The sequence below is a fragment of the Folsomia candida genome, unplaced genomic scaffold (assembly GCF_002217175.1).
Source record: "Folsomia candida strain VU population unplaced genomic scaffold, ASM221717v1 Fcan01_Sc005, whole genome shotgun sequence".
NCBI classification, from domain to species: Eukaryota; Metazoa; Arthropoda; class Collembola; order Entomobryomorpha; family Isotomidae; genus Folsomia; species Folsomia candida.
In genome coordinates, this window is record NW_019091197.1 from 3633966 (window position 1) to 3657298 (window position 23333).

Sequence of the window (23333 nt, forward strand, 5' to 3'; positions counted from 1 at the left end):
ATGAAAGTGACGGTCTTAAAGACGTAGGTTTACTAAATAACTGCCTATTAATTAAATACCTGACTGTTCCCATCCCAACAATCAAATACGTAATGGACAGCAAAAACCACGTGTGGGAGAAAAAATACGCCGAAATATTGACAGTTTTAGTAAAAAATTCAAACGCCCAGAAAGCCAGGAATGCAATGACATTTAAGATACATGGCTTCCCCTCGTTTGACCAATCGCTATACGGGTACTGGGCTGACCGAGGTTTCAAAGTGTATACAAGGATCCATAATATATCCGCCGTGATGGTAGACCAGATTCCTGCCTGGATAATTAACATCGCCAAGCGTTCATGAAACCACTTCCGGTTTAAATAGTGTGGTCCTTGTATGTCTACAAAAAAAGCATAGAAAAAGTGAAAGGTACAAAGTTGATAATTAAAATTAACTTAAATCGCTCTTATTTTATCAACATTTAAACGCGTACGAAGTAAAACTTTGTCGAATTGTGTGATCCATCTGAAAAACGTGACCATTTTGCCCCTCTTCAAGAACAGTCCGACCAAAGCGTCGCTACATAAGTAGTATCCGCCTGGGAGAAAGGCCAGCCAGAAAATTTCCATCACGTGCAAAACACTAGATTCGTTCCGGAGTTCTTGTCCAAGTTTGTCCAGCAAATACCAAATGAGAAGCGCGTAATGGACAAAGTAGACATAGGAACAGAACGAGTAAACCCGTGAAGCTGTCAGTATCAAATTATTTCTTTTCTCGTCCCATGAAAACGGGAACACTTTTGTCCACTCGAGAAATTTTATTGGACGTGACACTATTTCGAAAATCTCTTTAGAAAACATGACTCTAGTTGAAACAAGTACAATTTTACTAGTGCATATGTCGGAGGATATGTTAGTTCGAGGATGAGGGTTTTAGCAAATACGTATTTAATTACAAACTTGTACTAAAAACCTAGTCTTGTAAATAAGTATATACATAAGTACAAATAATTGGAATATGTATATTTGGTTTCGTTTTACCAAATTGATTCAATTTTAGTTTTATTGCGCAATTTAATTTATTGGCAATCGAAATAGAAATTAGATAAATGGATATTGAATAGGTAGTTTTGCTGAGCATTCGGTATGGATGCAAGGAAGTAAATACTGGTAAAGGTGGTAAAGATAAACCTGACTGTCATGAAATTTCGTTGTTCAGTTCAGACCGTTTGTTTACTGGTAGTCCCTCTTAATAGACAAATAATTAAAAGTGAACGGTACTGTCAACTGTGCAAGCATATGTACATACATACATAAAGAGATAATTGCACGTGTAATTGCCACACGAAATTACTAATGGAATGACGGAGAAATTCGAACTTAGATTACATATTTAGTTGTAGATACATACATACATACATACATACATAGTCTCTTCGTGCATATGTACATATGGATTTATTTAAAATGCAGATAATGCACTTAACTATTTAATTAATATTAAACGATTCGCATTCATCTCTCTAGTCTACTACCGAAATAACTTGGGAATTTTGAGAACCACTAGTTTCTTCAGTGACATCGGCATCACGGAAACATTTAAGATCAAATCAGAGGTGACTTTAAAACCTGGGTCATTTTTAGTTAGCGGCCATCAGTGACCTTTTTTTTAGAAAATTATGCCCTTCAATCTGTAAAACTACATGCACGTCTTACAGGACAGTGACATTTCTAGAACTCTGGATAGAATAAAGCAAGTTATAAATTTGTAGGGTGTTTTTATCTGTCATGAGGCGATAAACAGCGAACTAATATAATGAAAATAATACAATCTGTAAAAAATATATTTTTATAAAGAGTCAGATTTATGTACCAACTTTGAACATACAAAAAATTTATCCATAAACACACCCACATATTTGCGTAAACCTCACAAAGCCATAAATTTTGATAATGATAATCCATATAAACCAAAATCCCTAGTTTCGTCGATTCTGAGCAGAAAATCAAATTCCTATTCCAAACCTCGTCGATCCCCCTTTAGATATCCTAAACTTTGGCACGGCCAATTTGTTTGACACCATAAAATCTGATATAGTTTTTAGAGATTCTTCACCCAACTGGAAGCAAAATCAATCAAATTATGTAAATCATATTTACCAACAAGATTAATCAATAGTAACGATTCGTTACTAACGAATTAAATCATACACAGTGAAACAACTTACGGGAAGATTGTGAATGATAACCTTGTTCATTCTATTCATCGCCAAGAGCAATTGTTTAAACAGATCCATCTCCTCCGTTGTCAGCTCGTGTCTCGTAACATTGTTTTCAAATTTCAAAATTCCAGTTTCAAACATTTTAAGCTCTGAAAAAGTTTACATAAAAATTGGTTAAAATATGTTCAGAAACTTTCTCATAATGGAATACTTTACACTCGCCTTTATACAATTCTTTGCCCTCCAACAGAGCCCGGATCACATTAACCAGTTTGTCTGGAAATACCGTCACCCTCAAAAGCAAGCGTTTTAAACCCTCCCATCGCCCAAATGCGTCGAGTACCACGCTCAACTCCATCCGACTCACGTCTCCGCGGAAATCCGTCCTGCTAAACGTTTTCACCTCCAAGCTCTCCAAGTTGGGAAAAGCTGTCTTCAGTCCATCCAAAAGTGTGGGTTCATGCATCTCGAAAATCTTCAAGTTCTTCATGGTTTGGAAAATCTTGCCCGAGTGAAAAATGTTTCGCAAAATTTCATCCACACAGTTCGACTTTATCGACACCTTTCCAATTACCAACGTTTCCAGGACGGGCAGACTTTCGATATTCCGCAAGAGATCGTCGCACTGAAAAATGTCAGCCATCTGGTTCCTAAACTTTTTTAATTTCAACATCTTTCTTGTCGGCAATCGGAATCCGGTTGGATTCAAGTTCCCAAAATCTATTAGGAGTACATCTTCCTTCCTTAAGTAATCACAGAAAGTCAACCTGACCAGTTGATCACCGACTTGAGCCAATATTCGTGAGAGTTCCGACAGGTTGCCGTCTTCTCGGGCGATATCAATTATTTGAGGGCCATCTAATACGATCAGTAATGTGTCGAGACGCTTAGAATTTGCAAAATCTGGAAAGAATCCCCACGGAAGAGTGACATTCCTCAAGTTCGGCGAGGCAGCGACAATCACCTTAATCAGATTGGTGAGAAATGGGGTCACCCGGTTCGAACTGACTGCCAACAAGGTCAAATTTGATTTTGGTTCAGGCAGCGGTTCCGGCAGAATTTCGCACCCGCGACTCCTTTTCCTCCTATATGGGCTAAAAGTAAATCCAATTCGCAACTGCTTCAAATTTGGGCAACAATTTCTCAAAACTTGATACACTGTCTTTAGACATTCTTCATAGTCGACCGAAATCTCCAAAATTTGGACGAGGTCGCTAAATTTGTCACATGTGTGCATGAGTGTGGTGGCAAAGGAGTCAATGCATCGGGTGGGGTCGGCCAAATCCGTGGAACACGTGGCGCTGATCTGTTTCGCCAGTCGATCATCCAATGCGAAACATGTCGCGAAGAAGGGAAACGGATCGTTTAAAATATGTCTGTTTTTGTCCTTCTTCACCGGTCGTAACGCGAGTCTCGTATTTGGGAGGTTGAGGACCATGTCGTTCCAAAAGTGACAAACTAGTCGACAATCTTTCAATGGGGTGGACCTCCGTTGCAATATTTCTGTTAAAATCTGAAAGTTTGCAAAGTATTTGTACTTTTAAATTCGTAATTACCAAAATTATTATACAGTTATTTGGCAAACCATCGGATTATTTAGTGCGATCTCTACTGCGGTTTGTTTCCCTTGAGATTCCATGTCAGGAATTTTCCTATTTTGAAGAATTTGAGAGGTATACATTTGGATTTTGGATTTTGCAAATTACAAATTAAAATACCCGAATATTTTATGGCGACTTACTAATGTTTGAAGTTAATGATTAACTGTTAATCCGTGTTCTGATTTGAGTAATGTCAATTAATTTATAGAAGGCAAAAGCAATTAACCAAGTGTTTAGTCTTTCTTTTTAATTAATATTCAAAAATTTTTCTTTTCCAGAACAGATGTCGTGTATGCGAATCAATGGCTTCTAATTTGCCGCGTCGTCTTCACTTAATGATTATTCCTTTGGGACTGTGCATAATATGCAAAATTCAAGAATTATAAATATAGTTTATATTCATTGATTAGCTAAAATTAATTATAGCATTAGCCATACTATAATTGGCATGCATTTTGTGATGTACTTAATCTGATGTGTTTGTGCAAATAGTAAATACATATATACATACATAGTACTCGCAAAAGTTCTGTTATAAAACTCACTGTAGCGAAACCAGTTTATCGAATTTCGAAAAACTAATTACATCACTGAAAAGCCAGTGAAATTCTATATAAGAAACACTATTCACTTTTTAAAATGTCAGTCTTGTAAGGCTAGGCGAGCCCGGCGTCTTCGTTTCCACCACTCGATCGGAGTACGCATGCGTTCCAGGGGAGATTGGCCCCATATCCTGTCGACAGAATTTTTTATGGATTCGAAACTTGTGTGAAGTTCAGCACGTACATCCAGCTAAAGTTAGAAAAATATGTCATAGTCCTGCAGGTTTAGGTTCGGCAACAGTGAATTTTTTTCTTGGACGGAATTGGCGTCACGAATTTAGGATTTTAACCACCCAATTACTATCTTGGCCTCGTGAAAAGGATCTGAACCCTGCTTGGATGTCAGGACGCTATTTTTGAATAGGTATAGGTTCATTAGTCACACAATTCGCTCGATAACATGAAAAAACAATTTCTGAGTCGCAATTTCACCCCCTTTGTAAGAAAAATCACGTTTTCGACCCAATCCGATTTAAGCCCAATAAAAAAATCATAAAAGTAGGATGGTGGGTCCCATCAAAATTTTTGAAATTTTTATGAATAGCCTAGACTGGTGGGGTGCAAAGACGGCATTTTTGCTATTTTATTTGACCTCACCCATAAAGGTGGGCTCATTTTTTAAAATATCTGTTTCGATTTTTCAACCGCGTACCACATGATCAGCGCCAGGGTTCTGATGGGTCCCTTTTTACCTGGCGTGTAGTTAGGAAGTGTTTCTCCTCATGTCTTGAAGACATAAGTCTAAGGTTTAGTTTAAGGGCCCGGGACTTTGTCTTACTTGATCCGTTCATTTGCGAGGTAAATTTTCTTAGGGCTCGGCATGGATTTTGGCGAATCCAGTTTTTTCGCGCCTTGGTGAATTTTGGTGACCTTTGTAATCGTTCCCTTTCACTTCTTTCTCGGTTGTCGACACTGACAGGGTCAATGCATCATTTTATGGTACGGTCGACCACCTTCCAATTAATTCCGATTTTTGTCGAGCAATTAGAAAATGTCGAACTTTTTTATTCGCTCAAATGTTGCTGAAAAATTTAAACACGCCATGTTTGCCTATCTGCCATTTCGGCACCTTGGGTCACAAAAGTTTTCGAAACATGGTTTCTAACGGACAATTGCATGGAGATTTCAATAAAAAATTGTAGAACTTTCTAAAAAATTGTCTTGCCTGCTTAATTTACCCGGGAAATCTTATAACATCACTTTAGCGAGTACTATGTACATTTTGTTAAATCAATACATATGGGTTTTCATGCAGAAAATTAGTTATATTTTGACATTGCATAGATTTGCATTTGCATAATTATTTCGGACTTGCATAATTATTTATGACTTTTTATATAGTCGCATTTCGAGAGAAAAATATTGATAACGTTTTGAAAAAGTTGAATGTATACACTGTTGAATGTTGCCCATTGAACTACTTTTTTGCCTTCAATATGAAAAATAATTCAGTTTGAAAAAATAAATATATATTTCTTCCGTCTAATTTGTAAATATTTTTTATTGGTTTTATAACTTCTCTTCTTCAGTAAATTTGTCCAGCTATTAAATTCCCGAGTATCATTTTTTCTAATAGAATTTTTGTTTCAAACTCATTTAAGATGCGTACTCGTTGAATAAATCTTCTGCTGCCTTTTCCGCAATCATAATCGTGGCAGCGTTGATGTTGGCGTTTAAGGTAACGGGATAAATGGATGCGTCCACCACTCTCAATTTATTAATTCCGAAAACCCTAAATTTTGAATCGACGACGGCAAACTCGTCACTTTTTTGTCCCATTTTACATGTTCCGGATTGATGCCACCAACTTCCGGCCATCTGTTGCATGTAACACGTCCAGAATTCGGGTGACCGATATGGAAATGTTTGACAAACGGAGGGAATCGCTTGGGTAAAATTCATCCCCAAAGCTCGCATGGGGGTGGTCTCCTCCATGATTTTGAGGGTGTGGTTGATAGCTGAAATGAAATATTTAAACGAGGTTACTCATTGACTCTGATTTTTGTATGCAATCTATACCTCATTTGCTTAAATCTGACGGGTTTGCATACTTAGGTATGTCTTTAAATATGCAAATAAGGTGACTCGTTATGGACATGTCACTAAAAAATTGCAAAAATATATGGGCCTCCCCAGACTCGAATCCGGACCCCCGTTAATACACCTTTTGTGTAAACGGTACCTCCGTTCCTCGGCCGGGTCTGCCTCTATAAATTTTTGTATTCTACGGAAGATCATTTCTTGTAACTTTTCTCTTGTCTATAAATATCGTGTCCATGTAATTTACTAGTGAATCATAAAGAGAAAAATAAGTAGTTTAGGTGGGACAGGAATTCGATAAGTCACTTACAAAGGATATTCGCAACCTTATAAATTACATGGTTACGAACACCTTAAAGATATAAAGGGGGTCATTTTTTTACGTAAATGCTTCTAAGCTTCTAAGCAATGTTTACCGAATTACCAAAAGTTGAGCGAATTAGCTCAATTTGTTAGCCAATTAATTTTTTATTACCTTCCATCAAAACGAGCCTGTCCTCCTCATCAGTTAACAAGTTATAGTCAATTTTCGCCAATTCGACCGCATCCCGAACGCCTTGCAAGTACTTGTCAGTATCGAAAATGACTTCGCCCTGGGATTCGAGCCGGTTCACAATTACATGCATGGTAACCCTTTGGGGGGACTTTTTGCCGACGCGGGCCGTCTGTTTGAACACGACTTGAATATCTGGCCACCCCGTTTGACCACGCTTCTTTGCGACTTGGGAGACGAAAAAGGCCTGCGCATGGCCAAGATCGTTCCGCGAGTAGAAACCAGAACTTTCGACGCTTTGGAATTTTAAGAGTTCTTTTTCCAACCCGGTTTCGGAAACGACGGGAAGAAGCTCGTCGGACGAATTGGTGGCGGTAAATTCGAGAAATACGCCGGCATGGTCGCGCAGGTTTTTGCCGACGCCGGGAAGATGGTGTTTCACGGGAATCTGGGAAATTACATAATTTTTTACTGGGTAAGATGAGATTTTGGATAATCATATAATTACTTTCGCTTTAAGGAGGACATCTTTCGGCCCGACGCCGCTCTTAATAAGGATAATCGGCGTGGTGAAAGTGGACGGGGACAGGATCACTTCTTTTGAGGCGTGGGCTATTTGGGGCATTCCGTGACGCTTGTAGACTACTCCGTACGCCGTTTTGTTCTCGTTGATGAGCACCTATCGTCAAATTAAAATATGCATGAGATGAACTAACGAGGAAGTCATGTTAACCCAGATTTTTGGTGAGGCACACAGGTTTAAATATTTCAAGTTTGTCAAAACAAAATCTTGCTACATTGCCAGAAATCTGGTATAGTCACGCAGGTATTGATTTCTCGGTATTAAAGTTGCTACCGCTTGGTATTAAAATTATACCGGTCCTTCAAAATTTGCCACCAATGTAGAAAAACTTTAATACCAGACTATTACTACGCGGTATCAATAAACCTCATTGGTAGAGCCATGTATGAACACCGCTTGGTGTTATTTTAATACTGCATTTCTAAGTACGAGTGTGCAATGTGAACTCGTCAATTGTGCAGTGTTTTAAATTGTAACTATTTCTTAACCTCGTCGACATCAGAGTACATGAGAACCCTCAAGTTGGATCTGGTCCCCATGATTTTTTTCAAGTAGCCGGTGTAAGTGCTCGATCTCCTCCCATTCTTGGCAGATTTAACCATCGGGGTGAACGCTGTTGGGTGAGAAATTATTAAACTGGGTGGAAAATTCTTTAAGAAATATATTTTCTTACATTCTTCCTGCAATGCGTTAGGATCTTGAACCTTATACCCGAGTTCAATCCCTGCTTGAAACCACGTGGGCAGAATTGGTGGAAGGTTAGTTTCCACATGGATTGGACCACTTTGACCAAAATAGTCTAAATTTTTACGGTAATTATTTCTCAAAATGTTTTCATAAACTTGTTCCTTAAAAATTCACTGATGCATTTACCACTCCGCGTAATATTCTGATCTCCAAAAACAATTCCTCCAAAGGACTCAAACCGCTTGTAATACTTCAGAATGTTTTCGTACTTCCAACTCTCGTCGTTGAAGAGTTTGGCGTAATTGTCGTAATCGTGGGGGGAACCTCGGTTGTAAATATTGCCGTTATGGGAGCCAGATCCGCCAAGCATGCGCCCCGTGGTGACGTTATTTAACTGTAACGGTTTCAAATGTCGGGAGTTCTTTAATCGTACAAAAAATCGTACAAAATTTCGATAAGGCATGCAATTTTACAAAAAAACGGTTTTAGCTGAAATAGTAAATTTCGAAAGTTATGCAAGTTTTAATTAGTGGTGTGTTTAGTTTTTTGTGGTTTTGCTACATTTCTTGCACTACAAAACAAGAAATGCAATAATTCATGGTGCAAGAAAGTGAAGCGAATATGCGCCATCTAGCGACGCGTCCTATGAAATATAGCGATGGTTTCTTTAATTTCTTGCGCCTTGCATTTCTTGCAAGTTAGAATACTTTTTTACGCCTATTTCTTGCAGTGGGAACTTTCGCAGGAAATATTGGACGTGCATACACCTACCCAAATTATAATGTTACTATACTCGTAATTATGTCTCATCTTACCCCTCCATCCGCCCCCTTAATTCCTTTCTGCGGAGTTGACGAGAAGTGATCATTGAAGCCGGGATGTTGTTCAATCTGATAACCGTAATACGGATTCTTAGTCGGGGGTGGGGGTGGACCTCCCCTTTCCAGTAGGAGGACTGTGTACCGTTCAGAAAGTCGTGACGCCAATAAACATCCCGCCGTGCCACCACCGACTGCAAGAATAATTTAAATTTAGCATGTCATATGTACTTTTCAAAATTCTTAATTTTTATTTGTACCTATAACGAAATCAAAAATTTCAATTTTGGGCAGTCCAAAATCCGGCTTCATCTCTTCCAATGTAGCAGCAAGGTCGGTTTGGTTGTAGTAGTTGGCATAATAAGAGAGGATAAGCTGAATAGTGGCTGCACCCGTGAGAAATGTATTTGTCAACATTTCCGAAGAAGTTTAAATTTCTGACCGTACGTACTTATATACCTTCCTAACAACTGTGGTGGTGCAGGTAAAATATGTAAATAAGCCTCTGTGCCTGGATATTTATACAGAGCTGGAGGGCTAATTGGATTCATTAAGAAATCTGGAAAAAGTGCATTAAGGTGCAACAGGAGAAATATTATTAATTAAAAAGTCGTTAAGTTGTTGTGGGTGTCATTATACTCATTGCGAGGTTGTTGAGTTCGGCTGGTGATCATAATTTATTTAGCGATACTGTAAATATAAGAATGACGTTGAGAAGAGTTGACATTAACCGGTTTGTTAATGATGGAATGGAAGAAATTTTTAGAGATTGGTGTGCCTTGGAAGCACAAGTTGTTATCTAAATCTTAAAAATGTGACCAACTTCAAATTAATTAAAGTATTCGCAAAACTGCGTGTGTAAAATTCTCATAGTTAAAATTAAAATTTATGTCAAATCGTAAAAAATTGATGATTTGTCGTTGATTGGTTTAAATTGAGGTCCGCCACCACTTTGTAAACCTTTGCTACATTTTCCAATTATTTTTAGCAGCAATGTGCATATTCTCAAATTGGCGTATGTAAGTATGTACATACAAAGTTATTTTGAGTCGTATTTAGCTCTGATTTTCCACTTAAAATTAATCATTATTATTTATTTTTTACTAATGTATGCACACATGAAATCAAATTCAATCCAAGAACTAAAATGCAAATTTTTGTAAAATTGTAGCGTCCCCATTTCCAGCCAAAAGTGCAACTACGTATGTATGTACATAGGTATTTATTATACTTAACTTCGAACTTTTACGCTTAAAATAAAACCTTCGTTTCAGCCTGCTAAAAATTTAATAAATATGTACATGCGTAAAATTAAATGCATGCAAGAATACTTCGGCTGACTACTACATATTTACACGTGTATATTTATGTATATAAATAACACCCAGGATTATGTAAAATAATCCAAAAAAAGTCATACATTTTATGAGTAAAAGAATGGAAAACTTGCCTCAGTTTAGTTCATTCAATGAGTACATAAAATTATGATTTCGTGATTCATTGATGATTTATCTATTGAAAGTAATTGTTACGATGATCATGAAATGAAGAGAAATGGAAATCTCCCATGGGACGATGTTGTTCAAGTCTCTGCGTCAAATTTGGTCTCATTGGTTGTGGTTGTGGTGAAGCCGACCAGGGTTGCAAATGTGCGTTGGGGGGTACGGAAGTGGATAGTGGTTCGTACGAATTTCTGACGTAAGCAGGTGGGGTGGCCGTGGGATTGGAAAATCTGGGAGGAAGAGGGTACACCACGTCTGGGTAGTAAGGAACGGGGGGTCTTAACTGATCCGAATTATTTGCCAAGGATCTTTCCATCTCCGGTAGAAGCCAAGATCTCGGCGAGGATGAAAACCTCCCGTGTGGAATGGAACTTCTAGAAGAAGATTACAATTTGAGTTGAATTTATACACATGTATGTATATGTGAAATACGAAATAAACACTATATTTTTTTTAATTACCGTTTCTCTGGTGGAACGAGGAAGCAAATCAGGAGGGCGACACACGTTCCGAGTCCATTAATGGAAATCGGACACTTGTCAGTGGTTTGGATATAATTTTTCGGAAGACTTTTTTATCCGTAATGTCCAACTTTTGCCGGATGCATTCCGCCTCACCCCACCTGCTCAATTAATGAATGAATTAATTTCAATCCTAAACTCGCATTTAATTATGAGCCTACTCACTCACGAAAACCTATAATTTCGCATCGCAATTCATTTAGCAAATTTGAGAAGCTCAATAAATTGTAGGTATACTGAGTGGATTCGCAAAATTTGATTTCGTAAATCTCTCAAATCTCGCAAGCCTATTTCTAAAAATACCTATTTTTATGTTATTTCCATGTTTTTCTGTAATATCTCCTTTTGGTGATGGGCAGGATGAGTTTACAAATATTTTCAAGCATGTCAATTTGCTGTGTAAACTTGCGAAAAAAAATGCGTCGTTTTTCAGCAAAATCTAGCAAAACTTTCTAACTTATCTTGCTGCATAAAATTTGCAAGATAAATATGCGAAGATTAACTTGGTGCCCTATATATAATTAGGTAGATTTTATACTTAATTACCGATAAACTGCGTCGAAAACTTCCATTTCATTCACAACTTGGAGTTCATTCTCTTGAATAATTTCAATCAAGCATTCCATCCTGAGTTCGGCAAAATCCTTCCTCTTCAAAATTCTTTGTGCATTTCTGAAAATTTGAGAGGAATTAAATATTTTACATTCAAATCAGATAACAATTTTAATTGACAGACTAACTTGCAAATAAACTGAAGTGAGGATTTGATCAGGTCATCGTCCGCAAATGCCATTCCTGCTTCAAATAGTGCGAGGGCATTGTCCTCTGTTACCTCGCCTTGTAGGACATCTTTGCAGATTTGTGTCAAGTATGGGAGGCCATATTCAGTCGCCAGCTTTTGCAGCGGAATGGCGTCTAATATGCTCGGGGCAGCATTTCCGGTGTACAAGTACTTGAATTATAAAAAACATGGTCAATGAATTCTTCGTTACGCGAAAAATAGATTTCTTGTCTTACTGATATCATCAACTTGAATATTTTGGGATCTACATTATCCACTCGCAACTTTCCGGTAGAGAGGACTTCGGGGGTTATTTTTCTATTAAATATGGATGACCCGGCTTGCAGAATGAGTTTGTGGACGGGTACCTGGAATTAATTAACGTCACGAGTTATACTTATTTATGTACATACATAATTTGTTTCGACATGCAAAATATACCCACCTCTTCAAGGACGACATCGTTTTCTCCGTGTAGAACTAATGTTAGGTCAGTCCACTCGCGAGATTCGAACAAAGGGCTCATCCGCTTTTTAAGGGAGCATCATATTCCCATTTAGTTTGTGATTGTGGAGATTGTTCAGCAGGAGGTACAAAATTAGCCATTTTAATAAGGATAGTAGGAGATATTTAGAAACTTGATTCCGATATTAACGATCTTGATTTTTGGCGAGTTAAGAAGTGTTATTAGGCTGATGAAGAATAGAAAAACTACAGAAGTGAAGGGACAATGAACGGGTCTAAAATAAGTAAACTACCCTCAGGGTTGAATAAAAGGGTATGCATGCAACGTGCTTTGAGTCATAAGGAACAAGGCCTTCAAATTCTGGAGGAAAAGGTGCCTTTATTTTGTTCATCTCATTTTCATGTACATACATACATTAGATGGATACTCTAAAGATATCTTGAGTGTGTTCATACATATGTGTATGTATGTATGTATATGCATTTAAATAAATAAGTGTGTATAACTTTACGCGAGTAGAGTGGAGTTAAAGAAATGAAAATATCTTGAAGGGGGCATACAATGTATGTACGATGTATGTATGTATGTACATATTATGAATGCATTATTGTATGCTCCCCTTCAGTTTATGTAAACATACATTACATAAACTGACAGAGTGACAACTAATTCATGGAATTCAGTCTAACGTCGTCTCATAACCAGTGGTCAACGTTGAACCTGGTGTTCTGCATACATACATAAAAATATGAATCACTGACAGTGATTTGTGAAAGTCACCTGTGAGGAAAATAAGGGTACGGAATGTGTTATGTAATTGTATTGTTTAAAATACAACTCCCGATAATAACAGGTTTTGGTAGGCATACAAAAATACTTAGTGGGGGCAGGCTAAGTGTTAATAGCTAAAAACTTTAAAACCGTTGGAGATAATGAAAATCTGATAAGTGCATTGGATTGCTCGTGCGATTTTACATAAGTTACACATATCAGTTTTTGACCACTTGAAAAGCAGATTAGCATGAAAATTATTGAAAGGAAGTAGGTGGCAATAATTGTGCACTACACAAATGGAAAGAGAAATGGCGAATTTTAAAAATGTGACAGGAATCGAACGTGCATTTTAATTTGGCCCAGCGGAGTATAGAAATGTTCATGGGGACCGGGTCGACTAAGAACAGTCGAAGAAAATTTTTTGGAAAACCTACAAGGACCACACCCATCGTGAAGGCGCTGAAGGACAGAATCCGAAGAAATTCTCGAAATTCCAACGGAAAATAGCCTCACAGCTGACATTGTTGACGCGGATTTTCCAACGAGTACTCAAACTGAACCTTAGGCTTAAGGCTTTGAAATGTGGTACTTGACACCTCTTGATGATTCCCACAAACAAAGCCCTACTAAAGAAATCAAGGGCTCTCCTCAAGCGGTACGAACCAAAAAAGTGAAGAGGATTTTTTTTTACAGATGAAGAGATTTTCACATCGGTAGAGTTTTTTAACAAACAAAATGCCATAATCTACGCAAAATCGGTCAAAGACATCCCCCAATACAGACAAAAGGTAAAAAAGTCATATTATCCAGGTTTTGTCATGGTTTTCGCAGGTGGGAGCAAATTGGGGCAATTCCTCTACATTTTGTCGAAAATGGGGGGAACGTGGGGGGATAAAATTTCTTGAAATATGTTTTTGAGTCCGTGGTACATCCACTAAGTGAAATTCAATTCAACGGAATCGATGGGACCTCTCAGCAGGACTTGGCACGAGCTTATAGTGCAAAAAATGACCCAAGCGTGTTTAAAAAACAAATTCCGGAATTCTTCTCCACTTTAAAATGGTCATCCTCGCTGATGGATTTAAAACCCGGAATGTGAAATGTGGTCAAACTTAGGGGCAAAGGTGTGGTCTAAGCCTCATAGAAGTATAGGGGCCTGAAAAAATTTTTGACCACGGAATGGAACACTTTGTCCAGGAATCAGTGCGTGCTTCAGCGGAGGACTGCAGGCGGCTTTTTCAGCACTGCATTAATGCTGGGGGAGGAAATTTCGAAAATTAAAAATTGTCTTCTTCTCAGAAATTAACTGGGTTTCCAATAAAACTAACTAGAACCTTGTAGCACAAAAACTGTTGAAGCTATGGCGTTTCATTCTATTAACACTTAGCCTGCCCCCACTAAGTATGTATGGGCACATCTTATTTCTCGCGTCAATTACATAATACATATGTATGTACATCTATACTCACTTTGGAGAGTATATCCTTATCCTTCACTTATCACTTATCCTTTGGAGAAAAAATTCACTAAAATAAGCCAAAAACATTAATATTTCTTCTTGTCCCTGTGCGAGTCCAATTGGCCTCTCTTCGCGTTCAGGGCCCACAATAGTTCGACATGTCGTCACGGGACGGGATTTCGGGGGATCCTCCCGACCACGAATCACAACCACCGAGCGACACGTCGTCAGCGCCACCACGACCGAGGGGCCGACCCCGAAAATCTCTTATGGATCGTGTCACTGCGATCGGGGACGTAGAAGAGGATGCCACTATATCTGATACTGTTCCCCACGTGCCTTCAATTTCTACAAGCAACAGTCCTGCTCCGTTGGACACCTCATCCCTTTCCGTCCCTGCCCGCCGCCGAACCTCGGTCTCGCCATCATCTTCTGGCGTGACGAAGAAGGACACATTGGCCTCCGCTCGCCGATGGATTCAGCACTCCCTAGTTCCGGACCGGAACTCGCGAATAAGGAAGGCGGAAGTTTTCACCCGCTATGCAATTTTTGTGGATCAGTCGGGAGAGGGTGGTGTCGCCGAGACCACCCTCGGAAAATATATCAAGGAGTTGCTGCCCGAAGTTATCAGTCGTCGAACAACTGGGCAAGACGCGCACACCTTCTTCGAAGGCATTAGGTGGGTCGACTCACCACCATCTGGGGAGACAGTGCCACAAGATTGGGGGGAAGTCTTGGCTCGACTCAAGATGACCACACCCACGCTGCGACGAGTTCCGAAAGGGGCGAGAATGGAAGTTGCTCGTACCCTAACGAAGGTTTTGGAGGAGGTGGTCACCACCAAAACCGAAGAGGCATGGGGCAAACTATTTCTTTTCCCCTACGTAAGCCTTCCCGTTCCCCAGAAGACCGATAAGGTCAAGAATTTGACGACGTGGGTCAAGTCAGGAGTTGCCCGGTGGTTGTTGGACCAGGCAGCCCCACCGCCACGACTCCCACGACCTCCCGCCAAGCCCCCTCGAGAGATGGAAAGTGTGGCAAAGAAAGTGGAGGCGAAACTGGCGGATGGTGATATCCGGGGGCAATAAGGCTTGCCTGTTCCGATGACACGATAGCGCCCAGGACTCAAGAGACAATTGATGCACTTATCGCTAAGCATCCGCAACACCCAGAACCTGCGGAATATCCCGAGCCACCAACTAACTGCGGAACCACCAGCGGTCGACCCGATAGAAATCACCACTGCTATTTCAAGTTTTCCGCCGGGGTCAGCGGGAGGCCTTGATTCCCTTCGCCCGCAAATTCTTAAAGATCTTCTCGCGACGGAGCAGGGGGAAGTGGGTGAAAAATTAATTGAGGCCATCCTAAATTTTACAAATTTTGTTCTCAGCGGGGGTGTGCCAGACTCATTCTGTCCCATTTTCTACGGAGCTTCTCTAACCGCCCTTAAGAAGAAAACTGGCGGGATTCGGCCCGTGGCGGTAGGAAATGTGTGGCGCCGCCTTTCCGCCAAAATCGCGCTGAAGAGGATGTCGTCCGACCTTGTGGAGTACCTTGCACCTCATCAACTGGGGGTGGGGGTAAGGGGTGGTGCCGAAGCAGCGGCACACGCGGCCCGCATCTACTGGGGATATGCCCATACGACAGCAAAGGTTTTCTTGAAAGTGGATTTCTGCAACGCGTTTAATGAGATACGGCGGGATACAATCCTTAACATTATCCATGAAAGGTTCCCCTCAATGTTTCGTTTTGTGTCACAGGCTTATTCCTCGCCTTCCCAGCTATTTTTTGGGGACACCCCCATCTCCTCCCGCCGCGGGGCCCAACAAGGGGACCCGGTAGGTCCCGCACTCTTCGCCCTTGTCGTCCAGCCAATAGTCCTCGCAATCGAGGCAGAGCTTAATCTGTGGTATCTGGACGATGCCACTATAGCGGACACCCCAGAAAAAGTGTTGGTCGCGCTGGAAACCATTATCCGCATGGGGGAGGAAGTTGGTCTTCGCCTGAACACCGCCAAGTGTGAAGTGGGCGTGCTAGGGGCCGACGAACATTCCCGCCTTGAAATTTTGGAGAGTTTTCGTCGGGCAGCACCGGGGATACAGGAGATTTCCCCCGAAGCCGCCGTACTCCTGGGTGCTCCTTTCACTGACGAGTCGATCGAGGCTGTATTGGGGGCGAAGGCCGAACAATTAGCTACACTTGGGGCCCGACTTCTCGATCTCTCCTCCCACTCCGCCTTTTTCCTCCTTCGAGCATCAATCTCTACACCGCGGCTTATTTACTTTTTGCGGTGTGCTCCCACTTGGCGGAGATTTGACTCCCTCACCCTCTATGACGCCAAACTTAAGGAGTCCATGGAGGGGATTCTCAACTGTTTCCTTTCCCCACAATCTTGGCTCCAGTCCTCCCTTCCGGTCAGTGAAGGTGGCCGGGGGTCAGGCGTGCTGTAGACGTGGCGATTCCGTGTTTCCTAGCGTCCGCCTACAGCGCCCTGCCCCTCGTGGAACGCCTACTGCCACCATACCTCCATGGCACCGACACCGCACAGCAGGAAGGAGAGGAGAGATGGAACCCTATGGGGCCGGCGGAACTACCCCCGCTCGAAGTTAGGGGTACTCAGGCTGCATGGGAGAAGCCTCAACAGGAGGCCGCCATCAACCACCTCAAGAATGGTGCACCTACACCGGAGGATAAAGCCCGCCTCCTTGCTATGGGACAGCCGCATGTGGGGGCGTGGCTAAATGCCGTCCCTTCGCCACAACTAGGGACGCTACTCCCCAACGAGACGTTCCGAGTCGCTTGCGCGCTTCGCCTTGGATGCGACGTGTGCCACCCTCATAAATGCCCATGTGGAGCGGAGGTCACAACAAAAGGCTATCATGGCTTAAAGTGTAAGAGGAGCGCAGGTCGTTATTCGCGACACACTGCGGCAAATGACGTGATTTGGAGAGCGCTCCGAACTGCGGGAGCCCCAGCTATCAAAGAGCCACCAGGTTGCTCTCGACAAGACGGAAAGCGCCCTGACGGGCTAACGTTAATCCCTTGGGCGAGAGGGAGACCCCTGGTATGGGATTTTACATGTTCGGACACTTTTGCACCGTCTTACCTCCCTCAAACCTGCGTTTATCCTGGTGCGGCAGCCGGGAAGGCGGGGGACGCCAAGAGGAAGAAGTATGAGTTCCTCCAGGACAGGTTCCTCTTTGTTCCTGTAGCCATTGAAACGATAGGAGTGTGGGGCAAAGAGGGCCTGTCCCTTATCAAGGAAATCGGGTCAAGGATCACGATCGTCACGGAGGAGAAGAGGGCAACGTCTTTTCTCCTCCAAAGGATGAGCATTGCAGTACAGCGTGGAAATGTTGCTGCAATTTTAGGATCTCTTCCAGCCGGTCGAGAGCTGGAGGAGATATTTTTACTATAAGACGACGACATAGGTTTTTTAAATTAAATTTCAGATAGGGAAATTGTGTGAGGCGCTGGTCGTTTAGCTTTTTAAAAATATAAGATGTAAATAAGTACTCTACTCTGCGATACAATTCATACTTCTAACGATTAAATAGAACAATTCTGCGGCTTATTTTATCGTCTATACTCACGCGAAATTTCTATATTTGAAACAAATTCAGCTAGTCTGCCAAACATTGCAAATTCCTTTGTATCATGCCATCCATTATTATACATTTATGTATATAATCATCACCCATCCAAGCATGCAGCAGCTCCGTCCCAACTTTTCCCATATGTACATATGCACATATAACAACTAACTAATTCTATCTTATCCTATGTAACGAGAAGTGAAAGTTATTTATTGCCAAGGTTCGAGAAGAATGTGGGATCGTTACTCCGAACCGAGACCTCTTTTCCAAATCCCCAACCCAATTTATTTCCTCTCATCGTATTCTTCTTCTTCGTCGACAGACTAGACCAAGCCAAGTCAAACCACTGCAGTTTGTTTCTCCCAGTTTGGAAGAGTGCCACACAAAACGGATCCTGAGAGAGGATCTGATTCCGGCATTGTATCGCGGAATGGGAGAAAGTCGAGGAGAAAGAGAAAGTGGGTCTGGTGGAGAAAGTCATGTCCACTTCACACGCTCCCACACATACGTAAATACGAGGAGTATAGGGTAAAATGCAGCCAAAGAGCATACACACGTAGCCCAGTATGTAACTCCACTCTTAGAAAACTGGTATCAAATCAGTGCTGACCGGAGTACATGTGTACATAAAGCTACTGGCATGGTAATGAGAGGATTACCGTTTAGTAATGCTGTGGTAATGGAAAATTTACCATGCAGAAAAAAACTACTACCAGTCAGGTAGGAAGTTATCACCAAATCTTTACTGACCGGAATGCATAACTCTGCTGGCATCGTATGTATGTAATAACGAGCATAACCGTTTAGTAATGCTGTGGTAATGAAAAATTTACGACTCAGAAACCAACTATTACCAATCCGGTAAGAAGTTATTACCAGTACTGAATCTCTACCAGATTTTTAAGAGTGTACATATGCACATATAAAAAGATTCTTATATATTCACCCACAATCTCAGCCAGCCAGCCCAACATCGCCTCTCTCCTCCACTTTCACCCACCAGTAGTGACTCGACTTTCACTCCTCCACTTCTGCACTTGCTTTCTCTTCCATTTTCACTCACTAGCACTTTTAAAATTCCATCTTTTACATTTTCTTGCATGTGGTCACCCTTACTTTTTGCCTGTTACATTTTGTTGTCCTTATTTTCTGCGGGTGCCAAGAGAACGGTGCGACTCGTGGAGCTTGACTACATCGAGTTAAGTCGACATGAACACGTAAATTATTCGCGGCGTTGGAACCGAGAACATGGGCCAGAGTTGGAAATTCGGGCGAATGAATTCCCCTACGGACGGGATATCAATCCCGTTACGACGACCCGGTACAAGAGGATTGTCCACAAGGGGAGAGGATATCGGGGAAGAGTGCGTCGAAATACGGGTCAATATCCGTCCCATCAAGAGTTGAAGTTACTGTCGAAAAATATTACGGGAATTTTGGATGGTTTCTCGAAAAAGTATGATCGACGGGTTCGGCCTAATTATGGAGGTTATATTACATAATATTTCAATTGTTTATGTATAAAGTTATGGCAAAAATTTGCTCATGTATTTGTTCACAGATGAGCCGGTGGAAGTTGGGTGAGAACTCGATGAGATTTATTTAATTGAATGTTTCAGAATTTTGATCAAGTAAAAATATGAGTGAATTTAAGTGTTCTAATTATTTCGCATTGTTTCGCAGCGTTACGCTGTACGTGTTGAGTTTAAGTGCGATAAGTGAAGTATTAATGGTGAGACATGTACATACATATTCGATGTGCAGAAATTAATGAGAATTTTTAAAGATTATATGAGTTTTTGGTTATGTATACAGGACTTTACCTTGGACTTCTACTTTCGCCAAATGTGGAAGGACTCTCGCCTCGCATTTAGTGGTCCGGAAACGGTTAAAACGCTCAGTGTTGGGAGTGAGTTTCTGAAGCAAATTTGGGTGCCAGGTAAAACATATTCATTTCATGGAAAATTCAACTGTCTTCGTATCATAAAATAGTTTACGAGAAAAAAGGGTTATGCTTCCTAAAATGGTAACCTTAGTGACGTGGTTTCTGATGACAAAAATCTTACGACGGTTATAAAATCTCGTTACTGTCGTAACTTATTTTACGATACGAAGAATATTAATGCCGTAAGGCGAAGATGAATGCCGTCAATATGTATTTGAAGACATTTAACTTTTTGATATATTGAATGAAAATTTTACCTTATCAGATACATTTTTTGTCAATGAGAAGACATCCTACTTTCATACGGCGACTACTTCAAATGAATTTTTGAGAATCTCCAACGAAGGCGATATAACAAGATCGCTGCGATTAACGGTTTGTAGCAATTTTTTAAGCAAAATGATAATTCGATTTCATATGAAGAACAATAATTTTAATATAATCAGGTAACTGCCACGTGTGCCATGGATCTTAAATACTTCCCTATGGATTCACAGCTTTGCAATATTGAGATTGAATCTTGTACGTATTTCTGATCGGAAATTATTGCATGCATAAATAAATAATGAATTATTATCGGACATAGTTGGCTATACCATGGCTGATATTCGTTACAAGTGGGCAAAAGGGGCTGGAAGTGTCGGTATGTCGGAAGAAGTTTCCCTCCCACAATTCAAAGTGCTCGGCTTTCGACAAAAATCTTTCGAAATTGCCCTCTCCACCGGAAACTATTCAAGATTGGCGTGTGAAATTCAGTTCGTGAGGTCAATGGGATACTACTTAATTCAGATCTACATCCCAAGTATGCTGATCGTTTGCATTTCCTGGGTATCATTCTGGGTAAATCGTAACGGTGAGAGGAAGTGTTGCACTAAAAATTTTCGAGATAGATATGAAGTGGTTACATGATAGGTAAATTACCTGATAAATTACCTATTTTAGCGGCACCTGCTCGAGTTTATCTTGGAATTACTACAGTAAATTTGCATTCATATATACTTTAAACAATTTAGTGTAAAGTATTTAGTAGGATTTTTTCTTAAATATTTGCCAATTTCATTCCTACACAGGTCCTTACGATGACTACGCTCATGAGTTCCGTAAACAAAGAGTTGCCAAAAATCAGCTACGTCAAGAGTATCGATATATTCCTAGGAACTTGTTTCTTAATGGTGTTCGCCGCCTTGTTAGGTAAATATTTAGATATTTACCATCTTTTCATGTTAATTTCTTACATAATTCCTTACTAAATATTTCCATCATAATTTCCAAAAGAATACGCTACCGTCGGCTATCTCGCGAAACACATTCAGCGTCGCGTCAACCATTTCGCCTCTCTTAAAAAATGGCTGACGAATTGATCGCTAAACGCCGCGAGGCCGAAGAGGAAGCTCGACGCCAGGAAGAAATTGTGAATCAAAGGCTGGAATTAATGTACTACCGGAAACAGGAAGAATATCGGAATCAGCAGCACGACCGGTCACCAAATCCGATCCCGACATCCGGATCATTTTCGCATCATCCCCACCAATACAATTTACGCCACGGGCAGGGGCAGCAGCAACCACATGGGAATTATTACGGTGGTGGTGCTGGTGGGGACACTCCGGTTAGGTCGGCCACGTTGGGGAGAAAACGACGCGACGACGGGGGCGGAATGGAGAACAGGAAAAAGATGAATAATTCCCTGGAATATAGATGCTTGCCAAAACCGGAGCAAACCATAAGACCCGTTCTGCCCATAAATCCAAACCAGGTTTGTGGAATTACGCCGTCGGATATTGATAAGTACTCGAGAGTCGTGTTTCCCGTGTGCTACCTTTGTTTTAATTTGATCTATTGGATAACTTATTTGCACATTAGTACCGTTAATCCGGGGGATTTAACGTTGATTGGGGGGTAGGAATTCAAATAGTTGAGTAAAAATGGTAGTCACAAATTGTGCCAGTTAAGTATGTATGTAAGTGCATATTTATCAGTAATACAGTCAGGAAATGTAAAATTTTGTCAAGTTCAATACATACACATATAAAAAGAGTAAGACTTTGTGGCCGTAGCTTAGTCGGGGTAATGATAACTGTTCCACTTATCATGTTCTGAGCAAAAAAAAACTCGTAAAACCATGAACTTCAAAATTATGCACTACTTAAATCTTACTCTTACCGATGAGGTATTGTAGTTTGTCTTCCTACTTGACTTAGAAAGCACAGTTTTAGAAATCAAGTATTAAACTAATACCAAGCGGTATTCATATATAATTCTACCAAAATGGTATTGATATGTAGTAATTGCTCGGTATTAAAGTTTTACCATACCGGTGGCAAGTTTTTAAGGACGGGTTTAATTTTAATACCAAGCGGTAGCAATTTATATAATACTGAGAAATCAATACCTGCCTGACTATACCAGATTTCTTTAAATATGTTAAAAGTGAAAATTTAAAAGACTAGAAAGACATACATACTTACATCAAAAATATTTCATAAAGTAAAAATACACTTCTTCTAGGAACCTTATCTTTCGCATGTGATGGAGAAATAACAAATAATAGCAACCGTGTTGGGTGGTCACCCTCTCTGCCTCAAATAATTGATAAAGAACTTGATAAATTGCTCACACGTTAATGTGACTTAATATTAGTAGTTAAGAGTCTATGGCTACATCACAGTGATTACTTGTAGTTGGCATGATATTCAACTACAGGTAAAACTCTGTGATGATGACCCATACACTGAAAAGAGTTGACATTTGGGTGAAAGTTTTTCGTGCAGTGCAGTAACTGCATGCACATGTATTAAAACATATGTACATAGGTACATATGTTAATAAATATGTAAGTATTCAGTAATTTTAGCGTATCATAACCAATTTTCAGACAGTGTTAGTAATAATTAGCCGTACAATAACCTTGGGTGATTTTGCAATAAAATATCATTAATTAAAAAAAAATGTTCCGTCTGAATTTATTTTTTAGAAAGCATTTATTTTTAGAAACTTACATGTTTATTTCATCGTCCAAATTTATGAATTGGCAGTATGAAAAATAACAAAATAAACATTTTTCAACACTACAATCTAAGCAGTTACAGAAATACTTGAATTAAATATGATTACTCATTTAAAATAACAGATTAGCTAATGCAAAATATGATGAATACCCAGTGGATTAAATAATAATACTTAATAGTAGTTAATAGATTAAAATCCTTGCGGCTGACCCATTTTATACACCCCATTTGCAAACATCCCCTCATACAAGATAC

General features: G+C 40.3%; 5 protein-coding genes across 5 annotated transcripts; 2 read left to right on the forward strand and 3 right to left on the reverse strand.

Annotated features, from left to right (window-relative positions):
* Positions 1 to 1822: 1822 nt before the first annotated feature.
* On the reverse strand, positions 1823 to 4102 carry LOC118435869. Its single transcript, XM_035852356.1, has 5 exons — positions 3944 to 4102; positions 3788 to 3854; positions 2425 to 3715; positions 2209 to 2351; positions 1823 to 2100 (listed from the first exon to the last, which is right to left on the reverse strand). The coding sequence occupies exons 2-5, from the start codon at positions 3839 to 3841 to the stop codon at positions 1987 to 1989; spliced, it is 1602 nt and encodes a 533-aa protein (XP_035708249.1). The 5' UTR covers positions 3842 to 3854; positions 3944 to 4102; the 3' UTR covers positions 1823 to 1986.
* Positions 4103 to 5888: 1786 nt separating this feature from the next.
* LOC110849883 (oxygen-dependent choline dehydrogenase) lies at positions 5889 to 9514 on the reverse strand. The gene is made up of 8 exons (XM_022097353.2): positions 9287 to 9514; positions 9024 to 9220; positions 8395 to 8602; positions 8195 to 8320; positions 8010 to 8134; positions 7447 to 7617; positions 6921 to 7386; positions 5889 to 6363 (listed from the first exon to the last, which is right to left on the reverse strand). The coding sequence occupies exons 1-8, from the start codon at positions 9441 to 9443 to the stop codon at positions 6002 to 6004; spliced, it is 1812 nt and encodes a 603-aa protein (XP_021953045.1). The 5' UTR covers positions 9444 to 9514; the 3' UTR covers positions 5889 to 6001.
* Positions 9515 to 10225: 711 nt separating this feature from the next.
* Positions 10226 to 12688, reverse strand: LOC110850339 (BTB/POZ domain-containing protein 2). Its single transcript, XM_022097772.2, has 6 exons — positions 12276 to 12688; positions 12067 to 12198; positions 11790 to 12001; positions 11596 to 11721; positions 10990 to 11150; positions 10226 to 10902 (listed from the first exon to the last, which is right to left on the reverse strand). The coding sequence occupies exons 1-5, from the start codon at positions 12354 to 12356 to the stop codon at positions 11018 to 11020; spliced, it is 684 nt and encodes a 227-aa protein (XP_021953464.2). The 5' UTR covers positions 12357 to 12688; the 3' UTR covers positions 10226 to 10902; positions 10990 to 11017.
* Positions 12689 to 19120: 6432 nt separating this feature from the next.
* Positions 19121 to 23019, forward strand: LOC110850340 (gamma-aminobutyric acid receptor subunit beta). The gene is made up of 10 exons (XM_035851969.1): positions 19121 to 19613; positions 19687 to 19705; positions 19809 to 19857; positions 19941 to 20064; positions 20336 to 20445; positions 20517 to 20592; positions 20657 to 20923; positions 21013 to 21047; positions 21141 to 21261; positions 21346 to 23019. The coding sequence occupies exons 1-10, from the start codon at positions 19226 to 19228 to the stop codon at positions 21429 to 21431; spliced, it is 1275 nt and encodes a 424-aa protein (XP_035707862.1). The 5' UTR covers positions 19121 to 19225; the 3' UTR covers positions 21432 to 23019.
* On the forward strand, positions 21503 to 21973 carry LOC118432865 (gamma-aminobutyric acid receptor subunit beta-like). Its single transcript, XM_035852398.1, has one exon. The coding sequence runs from the start codon at positions 21503 to 21505 to the stop codon at positions 21971 to 21973; it is 471 nt and encodes a 156-aa protein (XP_035708291.1).
* Positions 23020 to 23333: the final 314 nt, after the last annotated feature.